The 17,871-nt window shown below is 34.3% G+C and overlaps 1 protein-coding gene and 1 long non-coding RNA gene across 2 annotated transcripts; both read right to left on the reverse strand.

Moving 5' to 3' along the window:
- Positions 1 to 1,404: 1,404 nt before the first annotated feature.
- Positions 1,405 to 2,225, reverse strand: LOC132606896 (proteinase inhibitor I-B-like). The gene is made up of 3 exons (XM_060320566.1): positions 2,104 to 2,225; positions 1,915 to 1,989; positions 1,405 to 1,765 (listed from the first exon to the last, which is right to left on the reverse strand). The coding sequence occupies exons 1-3, from the start codon at positions 2,147 to 2,149 to the stop codon at positions 1,563 to 1,565; spliced, it is 324 nt and encodes a 107-aa protein (XP_060176549.1). The 5' UTR covers positions 2,150 to 2,225; the 3' UTR covers positions 1,405 to 1,562.
- A 9,796-nt stretch (positions 2,226 to 12,021) lies between these two features.
- Positions 12,022 to 16,159, reverse strand: LOC132605344 (uncharacterized). The gene is made up of 4 exons (XR_009569150.1): positions 15,901 to 16,159; positions 14,587 to 14,677; positions 13,304 to 13,404; positions 12,022 to 12,261 (listed from the first exon to the last, which is right to left on the reverse strand). It is a non-coding gene; the product is annotated as an uncharacterized LOC132605344 (long non-coding RNA).
- Positions 16,160 to 17,871: the final 1,712 nt, after the last annotated feature.

Here is a 17,871-nt window from a genome sequence, read left to right on the forward strand (position 1 = left end):
ACTAAGGTTACTTAGTGGTTACATTAAAAAAAAAGGATTTGTAAATTACAAAAAATATTTTAAAAAATTATTTACTAAATAATTATCCTAATAAGGAATAAATGATACTTGTAAAAGTTTCACCTTGCGTGCACAAAATTTTCTAACCATTTATTTTGTCTCCTTTTTCAAACTTCCCGCCTAACACGTAACCTCTTCCACTCCATCCTTGATCATTATTGTTTTGTATGAGGATTGAGGGCCTAAATTACTAAATCATACACAGTATATACACAAAAAATATCACAATAACAGAGCCACCAAAACTTCAAAATAATAGTGAAAAGGTATAATAATATTTTTTATTCGCATCTAAAAGGGTTAAATGAGCAGGTGGAATGAATTTGAGCAGGTCTTGAGTTGAGTTAATAAATGATAGATTAATTCGTACCCTTATACTGTTGTGAATCTTTCTCGGTTATTTAGAGATCATATCTTTAAGTTACATGAGTTGTCAACTACCATTGTTAGTCACAGAGAGAAGATATTCTGAATTGTTTGAAGAATTGACGTGCACAAAGTTGAAATTCACTTCGACATATCACCCCATTATGGACAATCTGGGAGGTTTTTCACAATTTCCAAATTTTGAAGAACCTTGAGGATAAGGTTCCTTTGAGAGTTATGGACTGTAATAATTTAAGTTGAAGTTAGTAGAGGTCCTATAAATCTTATTATGGCCAGTTTAGTCCTTATTGTTAATTTCTTATTTTACACCTAGGTATCTTTTGTAGTTCCTGCTAGTATGGACACGTGTTTGCTTTATGAGCATTTGGTTGTTACATTAGCCAGCTGATGTCCTAACTCTGTTTTAATGAAAAATGTCAATGAACTTTTCCTTCTTCCTCTTTTAATTTCTCATTTTCTCTCTTCTTCCCTTCCATTTTCCGCATTTCTTCTTAAGAGCAAAGGCGATTAAATTTTTGGATTCAATCTATAAAATTTTCTTATAGAATTCATTTTATTTTTAAAATGATAAATTCGAGCCGATTATTTATCATAATTTTAATTTTTATACCTAAATTATGTTTCGCATTAAAATACTAATTCAGATGACCTCGATCACTACACATATGCTGCATCTGCCACTGGGATATGTTGATAATTGATTTTTTTAAAATTCTTCTTACTACTTTGTCTTTCTTTTCAATCCATTTTGGGAGTAGTTTTGAAATCTTCAAACTGGTAGCTAGTATGAGATATCCTGCGTGCATATGTCCTCCAGAGAATCAAAAGAGAAATAGAACTTAAACCTGTGCTTTTACTCCGAAAAAAAAAAAAAAAAAGAAGATAAAAATAGAGCGATTAAAATAAAATGAAAAAGGGCGGTGATTAACAATCATAAACGGAATGGTCAGGATGATATATCGAAAGCCACACTTATTTATTAGTCCAAATATCACTGCACTGGCATAGGCATACATGGAGACAATAACCATACAGCTTCAATTTATTTTCTTGGGACTAATTATTAGACATACTTAAAACACTCCATGGACTATGGGAGTAATTATTTATTTTCTTTAACCAACTCGAGGAGTTTGTACGACAAAGTCCAAGACATTAACAAAAAGACGAACTCGATCACATCTAAAATCTGTTGTCACTGGAGAACCATTCAATATACTGGGAACATTAGTTATATTTGAATTTTCATTCTGAATTGTTTGTCTCGCAAGCGTGGCTGGTACACCAAGAAGTTCTGGCCATGTGTCCTTTGTCACTCCTATAATTTACATATAGTTTAGTTAGAGAAGGGAGAGAATATGATGAAAATAATTAGAAACAGTATGCATAATTAATTATAATTAGATATAAGAAAGTAACATATATAACTAGGAAGAAGTGGTAGGGAGATAAAAGACTAAATAAAACCTGGGCAATCAGACTGAGAAACATCAAGTTGCAAGACATTGATTTCCAAATCTCGAGCAGTGAGAGGTTGAAACACTGGTCATAGAATAATTTACATAAGTTAATATTTTTTAGAAATAGATAGAAATAAATGTGAACAAAGTAAAAGACTAAATGTGGGAATTAATGAGAGAGAGAAATAGGGCTAACGTGATGCCAGAAGCAGGAGAGCAACAATGTAAGCTAACTTCTCCATAGTCTTTGGCTAAATTTTCTAACTGCTATGGAAAATTGAAATTAAGCAAACCAAGTTGTGATTATTTGTTAGATTGTTTGGTTTTAACGGGGTATTTATAGGAGAATTTTTGCCTCAAGTTACATGCATGAAAACGACTTGTTTTTCTTAGAGTCCGGAACCAAAATGCCCCCCAAAAAAACATTTTGAACCAAAATACCCCAACAACAAAAAAAAGTTACCAAAGTACTCATAGCGCAGTAAAATACTGCACTATAGCACTAACGGAGATGGAGGCGTTAAGTGCTATAGCGCAGTATTTTACTGCGTTATAGAAAAAAATTATTTTTTTTTGGTACTTCTATAACGCAGTAAAATGCTGCGTTATAGAAGTACCAAAATTTTTTTTTCTTTCTATAACGCAGTAAAATACTGCGTTATAGAAGTACCAAAATTTTTTTTTTTTTGTATAACGCAATAAAATACTGCGTTATATAAACAGTACAAAAAAAAATTGGCCAACTTTATTTTTTGCAACACTTAGTGTTATTTTCCATACTTTGACCAATAATTAGTCGTGTGTCAAGATTCCGAAACGTCAATATTTTATATAGAACCTGATATTTTTTTTCTGCGTATAATAATGTAGGCCCAATACATCAAGGATACGTAGACGTTCGGATCGTCATTTTAGGGGTTGAAAAGGTGCCCGAAGTAAGTTTTGTTTGAAAAAACTTAGTGTTTTTTCCATACTTTGACCAATGATTAGTCGTGTGTCAAGACTCCGAAACGTCAATATTTTATATAGAACCTGATATTTTTTTTTTGCGTACAATAATGTAGGCCCAATACATCAAGGATACGTAGACGTTCGGATCGTCATTTTAGGGGTTGAAAAGGTGCCCGAAGTAAGTTTTGTTTGAAAAAACTTAGTGTTTTTTCCATACTTTGACCAATGATTAGTCGTGTGTCAAGACTCCGAAACGTCAATATTTTATATAGAACCTGATATTTTTTTTTTTTGCGTACAATAATGTAGGCCCAATACATCAAGGATACGTAGACGTTCAGATCGTCATTTTAGGGGTTGAAAAGGTGCTCGAAGTAAGTTTTGTTTAAAAAAACTTAGTGTTTTTTTCATACTTTGACCAATGATTAGTCGTGTGTCAAGACTCCGAAACGTCAACCGGCCGTGTGGTAATTGTTCGGATCGTCATTTTAGGGGTTGAAAAGGTGCCCGAAGTAAGTTTTGTTTGATAAAACTTAGTGTTTGACTGTAAGGTTAGTTTAGTCAACTTTATGTGTCGAGAAAATTAGTCAGATTTATTTTCAAAAATTGAAACCATAGAAGTGAAATTGACATTCACAGCTACATTACCCCAGGATTTTTACGTTGAAATTTATTGCGTATCACCATCTTATAAGTAAATAAAACTGAAAATTTCACGCCAATTTGGGGGGAAATCGAAATTGAATGGGATAAAAGGCATTTTTTTAAAAATCGGCTCGGACAAACCGCCGCAAGATCTCGAAAAAATACGCAAGTTAAAAAAAACGCATAAAACGGACGTCCGAGCGCAAAGTTATGACCATCTAAAGTTTGACGACTTTACAACTAGTTTTTTGCCCCTATATTTTTTAGAATTATATTTATATTCAAAATAAAGTTATGTCTTGATTAAAAAATAACACGCTTAAATCAAAATTTTAAAAACTAAAACACCCTAAAGTTTCCAAACAAAACTTACTTCGGGTACCTTTTCAACCCCTAAAATGACTATTCGAACGTCTACGTATCCTTGATGTATTGAGCCTAACATTATTGTACGCAGAAAAAAATATCAGGTTCTATATAAAATATTGACGTTTCGGAGTCTTGACACACGACTAATCATTGGTCAAAGTATGGAAAAAACACTAAATTTTTTCAAACAAAACTTACTTCGGGCACCTTTTCAACCCCCTAAAATGACGATCCGAACATTTACGTATCCTTGATGTATTGAGCCTACATTATAGTACGCAGAAAAAAAATATCAGGTTCTATATAAAATATTGACGTTTGGAATCTTGACACACGACTAATTATTGGTTAAAGTATGGAAAATAACACTAAGTGTTGCAAAAAATAAAGTTGGCCAATTTTTTTTTGTATTGTTTATATAACACAGTATTTTACTACGTTATACAAAAAAAAAAATTGGTACTTCTATAACGCAGTATTTTACTGCGTTATAGAAAGAAACAAAAAATTTTGGTACTTCTATAACGCAGGTGCTATAGCGCAGTATTTTACTGCGTTATAGAAAAAAAAATTTGGTACTTCTATAACGCAGTATTTTACTGCGCTATAGAAGTACCAAAAAAAATATATTTTTTCTATAACGCAGTAAAATACTGCGCTATAGCACTTAACGGCTCCGTCTCCGTTAGTGCTATAGCGCAGTATTTTACTGCGCTATGGGTACTTTGGTAAAAAAATTTTTGTTACGGTATTTTGGTTCAAAATATTTTTTTTGGGGCATTTTAGTTCCGGATCCTTTTTCTTATGAGCAGCCATATATAGTGGATTTAATTAATGTTGAAAGCTTGATAAATGTTTGATACCAAACTGCCTAATAATAATAAGTTGTCAAAAGTGCTCACTTAAAGGATCAAAACTACTATCCTTCTCCATGTCGGAGCACGTCAGTTAACTGCTCCGGTGAGGACATGACGAGAAGGAAAAACAAAGCTAAAGCACCACCGGACGGACAAAATCGAGGTCGAGGAAGACCTCGAAAGGTACCAATTGCAACGTTTGGAAGCTCAGTAGGAGCTCGTATTGATGCGGAACACCGAGTTGATACAGAGGAAGTGAGAACCCCAAAATCGCCTTTGGCTGGAATACCACTGGAACTGGGATCTAGCCCGCATAGTGGGATCGTTAAACAATTGCAGCTTCCTCCGCCTGCAACGAATGCGGAGGCGAGCAACTCTAGGGCTGAGAAAGGTGAATCTAGTAACCGACACATCGGAACAGTAAACCCAGATCCAGCGACAGGAAATCCCAAGGGCAAAGAGAAGGTTGAAGGCACCACATGGATCAATTTGTTTCAACGGAATCGAGCAGCTGAAAATGGACTGGCACTGACCTATATTCCTCCTCAAATCATTGACGGAGAAATTGTAGTTCAACTTGAGAAAGCAGAGGTTGACAAGGAAACATTGAAATGGAAATGTGCTCTAATCACATATGTGATAGGAGAGAGACCTGGATATAATGCTATGCAACGGTTTGTACTACAAACCTGGAATACCATTGCTGAACCCACCATATATATGCACGAGGATGGATACTTCATTGTCAAATTTCAGACTATGAAGGATATGCAGGAGGTATTATACTCAGGCCCCTACTCACTCAACTATAAACCCATAATACTGAAACCTTGGACTGCTACTTTTGATTTCACGGAGGAGTTTCCTACTGAAGTGCCTTTGTGGGTGAAATTCCCTAAACTGCCTCTGAATTGCTGGGGTGGTAACTCTTTAAGCAGGATAGCTAGCTCAATAGGAACCCCTATGTATGCTGATGAATGTACTAACAAGCAAACTAGGGTGTCCTATGCTCAAATGCTCATTGAGATAAATATCACCAAAAAGCTGCCTGACACAATCAAAGTAATGGATCCTGATGGTAGAACCTTTCCTCAAGCTGTGACTTATGATTGGAAGCCACTCTTTTGTGGAAAATGCTAAACTCTGGGCCATGTTTGTCCGCCTGATCATAGGAATGAGCAGAGGAAGGGCCAACCTCAAGGTAAAGGCAGGAGGGAAACTAATGCCGGCCCCAAGAAAGTGGTTCCTACATGGATCTCTAAAGGACCAATTGCTCTTGGACCTGCTACTGTAGCATCTTTATCAGAGGAAGCACCGCATGATAAGATGGCTGAAGTGGAAGTGAATGAGAATCAACATAACGCAGCACCAGACCTTCTCAATAACCCAAATGTGTCAAAGCAAACTCATACGAAGGAAACGGCGGGGACAGTAGCTACTGAAATTGGACAATGCCCAACGCCTATGTTCAACTTAGAAAATTTTCTTGTGTTGAGCTCCAATACTGTCAAAAACAAGGGTGCTAGAGGTCAAAATGAGAGATCGGGGCAACATATTGACCCTCCAGATAGAGGGAAAACAACTGAATCTAAATGAAATGGCTTATATGGAACGTTAGATGAGTGAATAAGAAGCATAAACAAAAGGAACTAAGGAAGATGCTTCAAATAAAGAGGATTAAATTTGTAGGTTTGATAGAGACTCGAGTAAAACAACACAAGGCCAAAGGGTACTAGCTAATGTTGCACCTGGTTGGGGGCACTTAAATAATTACCAATCTGCTGTTAATGGTAGAATATGGATTTTGTGGGACACCAACATATATCAAGTTCACATGATTCGAGAGGAAGATCAGCTGATACACTGCCAGGTGAAAGGGGTGCTAGATGATTTTGACTGTTTGGTAACAGTCATATATGGCCTCAATACTGGTGAACTTCGGAAAACCTTGTGGCTTTCACTAAAGGATATTGCACAAGGTATCTCCACCCCATGGGTGCTAGCTGGTGATTTTAATGCTTTGCTATATCCACATGATAGGTTAATAGGCAATCCAGTGCAATATGCTGAAATAAAAGATTTCTCATGATGTATGAATGATCTGCTCCTTAACGAACTTCATTGGAGAGGAGACTACTATACGTGGTGCAACAAACAACAGGGGGATGATAGGATCTATAGCAGGATCGATAGGGCATTTGGGAATATGGAGTGGATGATGAAATGGGTCCAGGTAATTGTTGAATATGAGCTGCCTAGCATATCTGACCACTCACCAATGATCATGACCCTACAAACCTCACAGAGTAGTATTAAAGTTCCTTTCAGATTTTTTAATGTCTGGGGGGAGCATAGCCAATTCCTTGATATTGTTGAGGATATATGGCATAAGAGGGTTGCAAGCAACAAGATGAGCAACATATGGGCAAAACTGAAAACATTGAAACCGAGATTGAAACACCTTAACAAGGAGGAGTTTAAAAGCATCACGCAGAAACTAGAAAAGGCAAGGATTACACTAGCATACATCCAAAGGAGCCTTCAGGCTCAATACTCATCTGACCTACAGAATCAGGAAAAGCTAGTATTACAAGAGATGGAGAAGTGGTCTATGATAGAGGAAAACATTATGAGACAAAATTCACGAGCTCGATGGATTAAATTGGGAGATGCCAACACTAAGTACTTTTCAGCAGTCCTTAAGGAAAGGACACAAAGAAAAATGATTACTGAACTTACGTCTATCAGTGGAGCTCGACTAGTCGAGCAGACAGCTATTAAAGAGGAAATCATTGGCTTTTACAAGAAACTCATGGGGACATCTGCTGCCTCCTTACCAGCTATCAACAAAGAAGTCATGAAGAGAGGTCCGAGCCTTACCCAACATCAGAGAAAGAATCTGATTGCTGAGGTTACTGATAAGGAAATTCTGGACAGTCTAAATGCTATAGGGGATGACAAAGCCCCAGGGATAGATGGCTACAACTCAGCTTTCTTTAAGAAGACATGGTCTATTATTGGAACAGAAGTTACAGAAGCAGTTAAAGAGTTCTTCAGGTATGGTAAAATGTATAGACCTATTAACTGCACAGTTGTTACCCTTGTCCCTAAAAATTCAAAACCAACTACTATAAAGGAATACAGGCCAATTGCTTGCTGTTCAGTTCTGTACAAACTCATTGGCAAGATTTTAGCTAATCGACTACAAATGGTGATGCCTTGTATTATCTGTGAAGCACAGGCAGGTTTTATACCTGGCAGGAAAATAGGGGACAACATTATTTTGGCTCATGAGTTGATAAAAGGCTATAAAAGGAAAGCTATATCTCCAAGGTGTATGATTAAAATTGACCTACAAAAAGCCTACGACTCCTTGGAATGGATATATTTGCAGCAAGTTATGACTGAAATTGGGTTTCCTGAGCAATTCATTGGATGGACTATGGAGTGTGTGCAAACGGTGAGCTATAGTTTCCTCATAAATGGTGAGCCCACTAAGCCATTTGAAGCAGCCAAGGGACTGAGACAAGGAGACCCCATGTCCCCATTTCTATTCGCCATAGGAATGGAGTATCTCAGTAGACAACTTTATGGCCTGCATGAAGTCAAGTCATTTCATTTCCACCCTAGATGTGCTAAAATCAACATTAGTCATCTATGTTTTGCGGATGACTTACTTCTATTTGCCAGGGGTGATGCAAACTCTGTCATTCCTTTACATCATTGCTTCACTGAGTTTTCTCAGAGTTCAAGACTGCAAGCCAATCTTGGTAAAAGTGCGGTCTATTTTGGTGGAGTGACGACAATAGAACAAAACAAGATATTGCAACACCTGGGATATAGTTATGGTGAACTTCCATTTAAGTACCTAGGAGTACCACTCGCAACTAAGAAGATCTCTTTACTCCAATGGCAGCCCCTCGTGGACAAGATCACTTCTAGAATCTCATCATGGACTGCAAAGCACCTATCATACGCAGGCAGGGCTCAACTAATCCAGTCAGTTCTCTTTGGGATTCAATCATACTGGGCTCAACTCTTCTCCATTCCGGCCAAGATCCTATACCTCATTGATGCTCACTGCAGAAGCTTTTTATGGTCAGGGACTGGATCCATCACCAAAAGGGCACTGGTAGCATGGGAGTCGGTGTGTACTCCAAAATGTACGGGTGGGCTTAATCTCACAAATGTTGTTATTTGGAATAAGGCAGCCTTAACTAAGACATTTTGGGACATAGCTCACAACAAGATAAGCTATGGATTCGTTGGATTCATACCTACTATATCAAAGGTCAATTGATCGATGCTATCCAGGTGCCAAGACAGGCATGCTGGTTACTAAGAAAGATTTTTGAGTGTAAAGATAGGGCTCTTCAAATGCAGAACATCAGTAGTGGGAAAAGCTTGATACGACAGATATATTATCAGCTAATGCCTCCTCTACCTAGAGTGCCATGGAAAGCTATTATGTATAAAAATGCAGCAAGACCTAAAGCAAGATTCACTACCTGGTTGCTCATGCTAGGAAGGATGACAACCTCTGACAGATTGGTGAAATGGGGAGTTCAAGTAGATCCGAAGTGTGGACTGTGCCACCAGCATGATGAGTCTAAGGAGCACTTATATGTGCACTGTGAATATGCTAGTAATATATGGCGTAAAATGGAGCACTGGATGGGAATGATGCCCTGCACATTTGCAACTTGGGAGCAGCACATTACATGGATGATTGCAAACTCAAAAGGAAACTCTCAACGTGCAGAAATTTTCAGAATGATTTATTCTGAGACTGTGTATGGTATATGGATGGAACGAAATGGACGAATCTTTGAGAAAAGGAGCCGAGAATGGAATGTTATTGCCAAAGAGATTGCCTATGTCACCTGTGTTCGAGCCCCAACCAGAATTAGGCCACTAGTACTCAACTTCAAATTTTAGCTTCTGTACGTTTTGCTCAAGAGTCATATTTAGAATGGCCAGCTGTGTGTAGCTGTGCCTAGCTTTGTAAGGACCCATTTTGGTGATTAATATAAAAATTTAGTTACCAAAAAAAAAAGAAAGCTTGATAAGTTGTCCCATCCATTACTCAATGTTATTTATTCTTTTGTTGAGTTTGTGTCAGTTATCGTTCTTACATTACGTATTACACTAAACTATTGTTCCAGAACTTATTGTTTTATGATTTTCATATAGATCTATGAAAAAAGCATCTGCGGAGCAAATTATTCCACGTGGATGATGCTAACTTATTACTTTCTCCCTTTTATTTTAACTGTCGTTTGAATTGTTTTTACGCGCATTAAAAAAACAATAAATACAACATCTTATTTTTAAAAGTCAAACTATTCAATAGTAAAATGAAACAGACAAATTAGATTGTAATGATTCATACACCATCCAACTAATCTGAAATGGCACGTACTTACCGTCATTGCGTTGAGTCTTGTACATAATCATGTGCCTTTTACATTATTTTTTAACTTGCTGAGTCAACAAACCATAGAGTAGTGGATGGTCAGAATAAGAAATACCGAAAGGTCCAGATGTACCCTTCTATTATATAAAATTGCACGAATATATTCGTTGTTAAAATGTGGTCTCACATATGCTCTTAATATTATTTTTTGGATTACTCATGCCCTTAATTTAACGGAAACACGATAAAAATATTAGAGGACAGATTTGTGCAGTTTCGCATAGTATAGAGACATATTTGATCCACTGAAATTCCTAAATATTATGATAAAAAATAAAAATATGGCACAAAATATCATTACATTCCAAAACATAAAAAAACATTTGCAATTACAATCCATGCATCCACCATTATATTACATCTAAATTATACAACTAAAAAATCAAATGCAATTACAACTATCCTTTAAAGATTGTTTTCACAAACCCATTTTCCCTTTCAAAAGATTTGTTTTACTAATGATCATATCATTTTTATTTTTTAATTTTTTGATGATCTGGATAGTTTTTTTTGGATATTTTTCGTCTTCACGATAATGCATGCAACAACTGTCGCACAAAACATAAACATAAAAAAAAATCATTACAGATCTGTCAAAAAAATAAATCACAAGTCTAATGTAAATCATTACAGATCACAAGTCATTACAGATCTACTAAATTTCTGTTATGCGTAGAATTCGCAAAAGGGCCAGACCACATTGAATTTTATGTAAGACCGTATAAATGCTTAAAATGTAATATTCTCTCTAGTATTGTTATCAAAGTTTCAGCACTATGGGAGACGTTTTTTCAGGTGTCATAAGTCTAATGTAAGTTATCTCTCTTTCCTTGTGATTTTTTTTTTTTTTGTGGCAAATCTATAATAATTTTTTTTTTATGTTAATGTTTTGTGTGGCAGTTGTTGCATGCATTAACTTGTAGATATTGAGACTGGGAAAAGACGAAAAATATCCAGGTCATTAACAAATTGAAAAATAAAAATGATATCATCATTAGTAAAACAAATCTTTTGGAAATGGAAAATGGTGCTCTTGTTTGTGAAAACAAACATTAAAAGATGATTGTAGTTGCATTTTATCTTTTAGTTGTATAATTTAGATGTAATGTAATGGTGCATGAATTGTAATTGCAAATATTTTTTATGTCTTGGAATGCAATGATATTTTTGTGCCATATTTTTGTTTTTTACCATAATATTTAGGCATTTCAGTGGATCAAATATGCCCCTATACTATGCGAATCTGTACAAATTTGCCCTCCAATATTTTTGTCGAGTTTCCGTTATATCAAGTGAATGAGTAATCCAAAAAATAACATTAAGGGCATATGTGAGACCACCTTTTAACGACCGGCATATCCGTGAAGTTTAGAAGGGCACATCTGGGCCTTTTCCGTAAGAAATATGATAAGTTCAATCCAAGAAACACGTGTAATAATGTGAAAATAGAATCTCTTGCCTCTTACAATTTGAATAGAAGAAAATAACTCCTTTCGCATATGCCATCTGATAAGATTTATTTAATTAACCGAAAATTTGTAACGTTGGTTGATAATTCAATCTTTTAACCTCTCTCCTCTCATAGCCTAACAATAATTTTTCCATTTCCTTCCAAATCTTTCAAACAGGAGAGGACGAAAAATATTTCGAATGCACTTCAGTTTTGAAATTTCTACCTATAGTTTTCCATTGTTAAATAATCTCAACTAATGCGCAACTCGTACGAGTTGTCCTTTTTCAATTCTATTTTTGAATTGAAGAATTTTAAGACTATAAACAAACTATTAAATTCAATTGCGCTTCGTGCCGTGTAAAAGATATCAATTAATTGAGTAGTATCTTAACTTATAAAGCCTACATAAAATTTTCAAGTAGATGAAAAAAACACTAACAAAAATTATTCAATCACCACTTATCTAAATAATACTCTAGCTAATCAGTCATAAACTTCTATATTGTTTCCTGAATTGTTGCCTTCAATTCCACTGGTATCTTCCTCACAGTTTTGAATGGAATAAGTACCAAGAGTGATAGATTGATCTCAATATTCCAAACCCTGAAGAGACATTCAAAAACAAAGGGAAAATGTTGAAATAATATACTCTAAGGGGTCGTTTGGTTTAAGGTATAAGGTGGGTTATCCCAGCACTAATTTTTATACCATGTTTGGTATAAGGTATAAATTAGTGCTGGGATAAATTTATACCTTGTACCAAACATAGTATAAAAATTAGTGCTGGGATAACCCAACTTATATCTTCTTAACCCACTTATACTGGGATTATTTTATACCATCTTTTAGATGGTATAAAATAATCCCAATAGATGGGATAAATTAGTCCTGGGATTATAATCTCAGGACTAATGAGTCCTTAAACCAAACGACCCCTAAAGATACTAATAAAGTTGGGGAAAGCAACCGAAAATCATCACGAAAATCACCATGAGAGCTACGAATTGTTATAAGAATAGGAACCAATAATGCTTGAATTTTTCACATTACAATTAAGAAAATAATAAACGAAACACAAAATTAACAAAAATATGAAAAAAAGAATGCCAAAGGAAAATGTGACTATTCTTCAACTACTGGATTCAAGACAATCATTATGAAAAGTCATGAAAATCTCAAACGTCACACGCTGGTTCTCTAAACTCCTAACTCTATTAACCTCACAAGACTTTGTTCACAAAACTCCAACTCTGTATGGTAGATTCTTCCTAACGATTCACATGCCTTTTTATATCATCTCCTTAACATATATCTTAGCTAAAGAATACCTTAAATGCAACAAATAATAAAGATAAATACAATGACAATAACTTAGAAAAGAGATTTCAACAAAATTTGTATCTTTGATACAACTGCACTTTGGATGAAGTTTCCTTCATGTAACTCACAGAAGGGCCAAAAAGTAATGCAACAATTATTTGCCCTCCAAAGCAACAACATTTATCGGGTCACAAAGTACAATTTTTTCTCATCAGAAGAGAGTTTAATGCTTAATATTCACTTTGCAAATCAACAAAATGTGCTCATGTATTAGCACGTTAAAATATAAAACATAAACCGGAAATAGACATATAAACAAACTCACCTTTGCAGCTCAACAAACACGACATCCCTGATTTTCCCTTTTGCTTGGTGTACAAGAAGGGTTCCCATAGTCCCATATCTTGTGAACTCATTAACTACAACCTATACAAATGGAAAACTGGCTTAATTGAATAAAAATAAGATGATGAGATGAGCAAGATATAAAATGATAGCAAATTACCGATTAGATATTAAAAAAATGGTAAACTAAAGATAAGAGATGACATGATAGACTTTTTGTAACTTAATTTGCATTTACTTTTCATTTTTTTTGTAAAAGATATTTTTATAAGGGAAAAGGGTCAAAAATACTCCTCTACTTTGAGAAAAGGGCTAAAAATATCCTCCAAACTAATTTTGGATCAAAAATACCCCTCACATCATCAAAGTTTTTACATATAACCCTGTCTTAACGGAAATTCTCAACCGCGAAGATAATCCGGTTTCATTTTTTAAATTCGCTCCATTATTTAAATCCGACCCAACTATATAAAAACATATGATCCTACGATCACATTTTTTCACCCTGGTCTACATGTTTAAAGGGGATTGTAGGATCATAGGTTTTTATTTAGTTGGATCAGGTTTAAATAATGGAGCGGGTTTAAAAAATGAAACTGAATTATCTTCACGGATTTGGGAATTTCCATTAAGACAGGGGTATATGTGAAAACTTTAATGACGCGAGGGGTATTTTTGACCTAAAATTAGTTTGAAGGATATTTTTAACCCTTTTCCCAAAGTAGAAGGATATTTTTGACCCTTTTCCCTTTTTATAAAGATGGTTACCATGGAAGAGCAATAATCAAGACACCTCCTACCACCAAAGGATATGGTGCAGCGGATGGTGCTGCATCCTCCTTTAACCAGAGGTCTCGGGTTCGAATCCTGGGTATGAAAAAATCTTTGGTAGAGAGCGCTTCCCCCCAAATGGGGCTCTACGCGGCGTGAATCTGGATATAGTTGGGCTCTAATGCGGGTACCGAATACCGGGTGGAAAATCCAAATTTAAAAAAAAAAAAATCAAGACACCTCCTGATAAGCAAAAAAAAAGGACTTACAAAAAGAGAGAAGTTACCACCTCGTTCAGTAAGGATGAAAAGATAGCCAGACTTCATAAAAAATTTTATCCCTGCAGTATAGCTTTCTTATCCAGAAAAAAGGACTCATCTGAAATCTACGGGGAAAAATCTTTCTTAAACTTGTTTTCCTCTAAATTGCCTCACATTCCAAGTGATGAAACAAACATAAATATAAAAGCTCCATGAGAATTCACAGCCTTACTGGATATTAATAATCTTGATCCTGTCATGACTCGCCTAAAGAAAGTCAATTGGTACGCATTAATTTGGATCTCTTCATTTTGTACTTTGGTCTGCATTCAAAAAATCAACCGATTCTCAAACGATAAGCTAACACTGAGCAGAATATATAGAAAATAAGAAAATGGATACCTAGAAGCATAAAAGAGCTTCATATAGAGCCCCTCCTAAAGAAAGCAATTCAATTTTCTTGAATCTTGTCTGGTACGTGAACACAAAGTTATGAGCTATGAGAGTAAGTTCAACTTTTGACATTCAAACTTAACTTGAAACGTCTAAGGACATTATAAAATAGAGGAAGAGAGAAAAGAATCGGTATATATTTTGAGTTGTGTCTAAACATTCTTGACTTAAACGAATAAAAGCAAAAAAAAAAAAAAAAAAAAGGTCTGAAAGTCCAACTTTGCAATGCCCCTTTTCTTGTAATAAAAAAGAAAACCATTGTTTTGAAGAAGAATAACTATTCAACTTTTAAAACGCCTTTTTTCCTGTATTTAAGAAAAAAGTTATTGTTTTGAAGAACAATGGCCATTGTACGAACTTTGTCTATTCTTAGCAGCATTCTTGACTGCTACTAATTACACAACCATGATAAGATATTTTCACTTTTATCTGAAAGGTTCTTTTTAATTAAATCCATTTCTGAAAAGAGAGTTCAATGATTAAAACGAAGGAAATTGCTTGCAGACCTTGCACTACGTCGTATGCAAGTATTTTTTTATTTTTATTTTTAGAATTAGGTGTATTGAAGAATAATTGAACCAAGAGAGCTAAGCACCAACCTTTATAGTGAATATAGTGAAAACTTAAAGGAAATTTCATAAAAGCTCAATTCCTGTAACGGGGTTTCCATTTTCAATATTGCAAGGAAAAAAAGTAGAACTAAGAGACGCATTCTCGAAACTAAAACGCAAATTCTTCAGACAGTGCTACATTTAGAAATTGTGCCAAAACCCTTTTTTTCTATTTGTCAATTTCTAATGGATTGATAGACAATGATTATTTTTAAATCAGTTAACTCACGGATATATTGATAAAGAACGATACTACTAACTAAGATTAAAAAAAAAAATGCAATTATGCAAAGCCAAAACTAGGACAAACACCATTTTGTAGGCAATCATAATAGACAAATAGAGCGTTAATCCAAGTACACCAACAAAGAGCACACAGCAGGCGAAACAGGTGAATTCTCAAAGTTGTATATACAAAAAGAAGCAATTCAGTAAAATTTTAGTACTAGCTTAAAATTAAGAAAAAGGAAAGAGAAGTGCACCATGTATCATCACAGCTGCTAAAACATTCAATGTAAAATTTGCAATCAACGCCACTTCAGATGCATGAATTCTCAAATAGACATGTAAAAGAGCAATGGACGAATAATACAACTTCTTCAACACCTATTATGAGTCTAAATTTTCAAAAGTTGAAATTTGAGAAGAAATTTTTCCAGAGATGTTACGAAGCAAAACCTCTGGCCTTTGTCAATTGGGAAAAGATTTTGGAATTCATCCACTAATGTTTTCAATAAGGTCGCTAGGTTTCTTCTTTATGGTCTATGGAGAGGAAACCCTAATTATTGAATTCACGTGAACCCGTAGGTATAAGGTTAGATTAGATCTGCTTCTACCTTCAACCCCATCTTCCTAACCGACCGCACCTTCACGGAAGAAACTTTAACAATTAAACGGTTTTGATATTTTGAATGTTTTACCTATGTATGTATTAAATTAACAATACCAAAATTAGTTATACATGATTCAAAACACAAACTAATTTTGGATAAAACAATACTAAATTTTATATTATGATTATTTCAACAATCCGTCAAACCAAACGAAGCACTAAATGTATGCAATGTATAAAGCTGTTGGGTATAATTGAGCTATTTACTAACCAGCTAGCGTGATTGATATCCTTTTAGAATAGTTCAACACTTTCTACTTGTGGGTAAGCCTGTTAATCGGTTTTAATCAGCCCGGATTGATAACCGGTTAGAAAATCAGTCAGTTTCCGGTTAAAAATTCGGAACCGGTCACTGATTACGTAAAAATAGTATTTTTTTTTCTTCTTAAGTATATGTATATTATAGGTATATTTATATATGTTATATAAGTTTATAACTAAAGTTTATATATTTACTAACTAACAATATATATATATATATATATTACTATTATATATAAGAGCAAATGTGGGGACTTTGGTAGTCCTCATAATAATTTTCCATTTTTTTTAAAACTTTTTAATTAATTATTTTTAAGTCCTGATCTTATTTATTTAAGTCAATTTTTTTAAGGTCTACTTTTGAAAAGATATCGAACCTCCTACCTCATTTTTCATATTCTTTGATTTCCTGGTTGGTGCTCGATATCCGCATTTGAGCCCAATTAATCCATATAATTCGCACTGTATCGCGCCTATTCGGGGGGAGCGCTTCCTCCAAATATTTTTTTCATGTCCATGTTCGAACCCCTAATTCCCAATTAAGAGAGGAGCAGCTTCATGCACTGCACAAGTTAAATTATGTATTTGTCTTAAAAGTTCATTAACTATGTACAGATTATTATATTTCTTTAGTTAAAATATCTACTTTTATATCTTGAGTAAGCCCGGATCTCACATAACTAGTATATATATATATATATATATATATGCTTAAGTTATATGTATCATAAATTAAGTTTATATATTTACTAATTAAAAACTTATGAATATTATAAAATTCTAGATTGTTTTTTTCTCTACGGTTATAAGTTTCTATTTTATAACTCAAGGTCAAGTATATGTATATTATATAAATATACTTATATATATACACTATGTTTAAGTTATTTCCAAGTTTATAACTTAAGTTACTATATAACTTAACTTTTTGCTTTTCTAATTTTATAAATTTCTATTTTATAACTCGAGTATGTGTATATTTAAGTAACTAAGCATATAAGTTAAGTTTTTTCTAAGTTTATAATTTAAGTATATTTATACTAGATATACCTAAAATATACTAAGAAAATACTTATAATATAAATATACTTAAGTTATAAAATAGAAATTTATAAAATTAGAAAAAACTTAACTTATATTCTTAGCTACTTATAATATATATATATATATATATATATATAGATTATGTATTATGACTTAAGTTATTTTTTCAAGTATATAACTTTCTATTTTTTAATTTTAGTAGGCTCTTTCGGTCTCGGACCGATCCCCTGGCTCTTCTTCAGCCGCGGGAAGGCTT

Source organism: Lycium barbarum, chromosome 8, assembly GCF_019175385.1.
Source record: "Lycium barbarum isolate Lr01 chromosome 8, ASM1917538v2, whole genome shotgun sequence".
Taxonomy (NCBI): Eukaryota; Viridiplantae; Streptophyta; class Magnoliopsida; order Solanales; family Solanaceae; genus Lycium; species Lycium barbarum.

Bases quoted from the DNA above. Each gene is read 5' to 3' on its own strand.
- LOC132606896 (XM_060320566.1), bottom strand. From the start codon at position 2,149: ATGGAGAAGTTAGCTTACATTGTTGCTCTCCTGCTTCTGGCATCAC. The intron at 1,990-2,103 runs GTTAGCCCTATT...TTCTATGACCAG, and splicing joins TCTCCTGCTTCTGGCATCAC to TGTTTCAACCTCTCACTGCT. The intron at 1,766-1,914 runs GTTTTATTTAGT...TGTAAATTATAG, and splicing joins TTCTCAGTCTGATTGCCCAG to GAGTGACAAAGGACACATGG.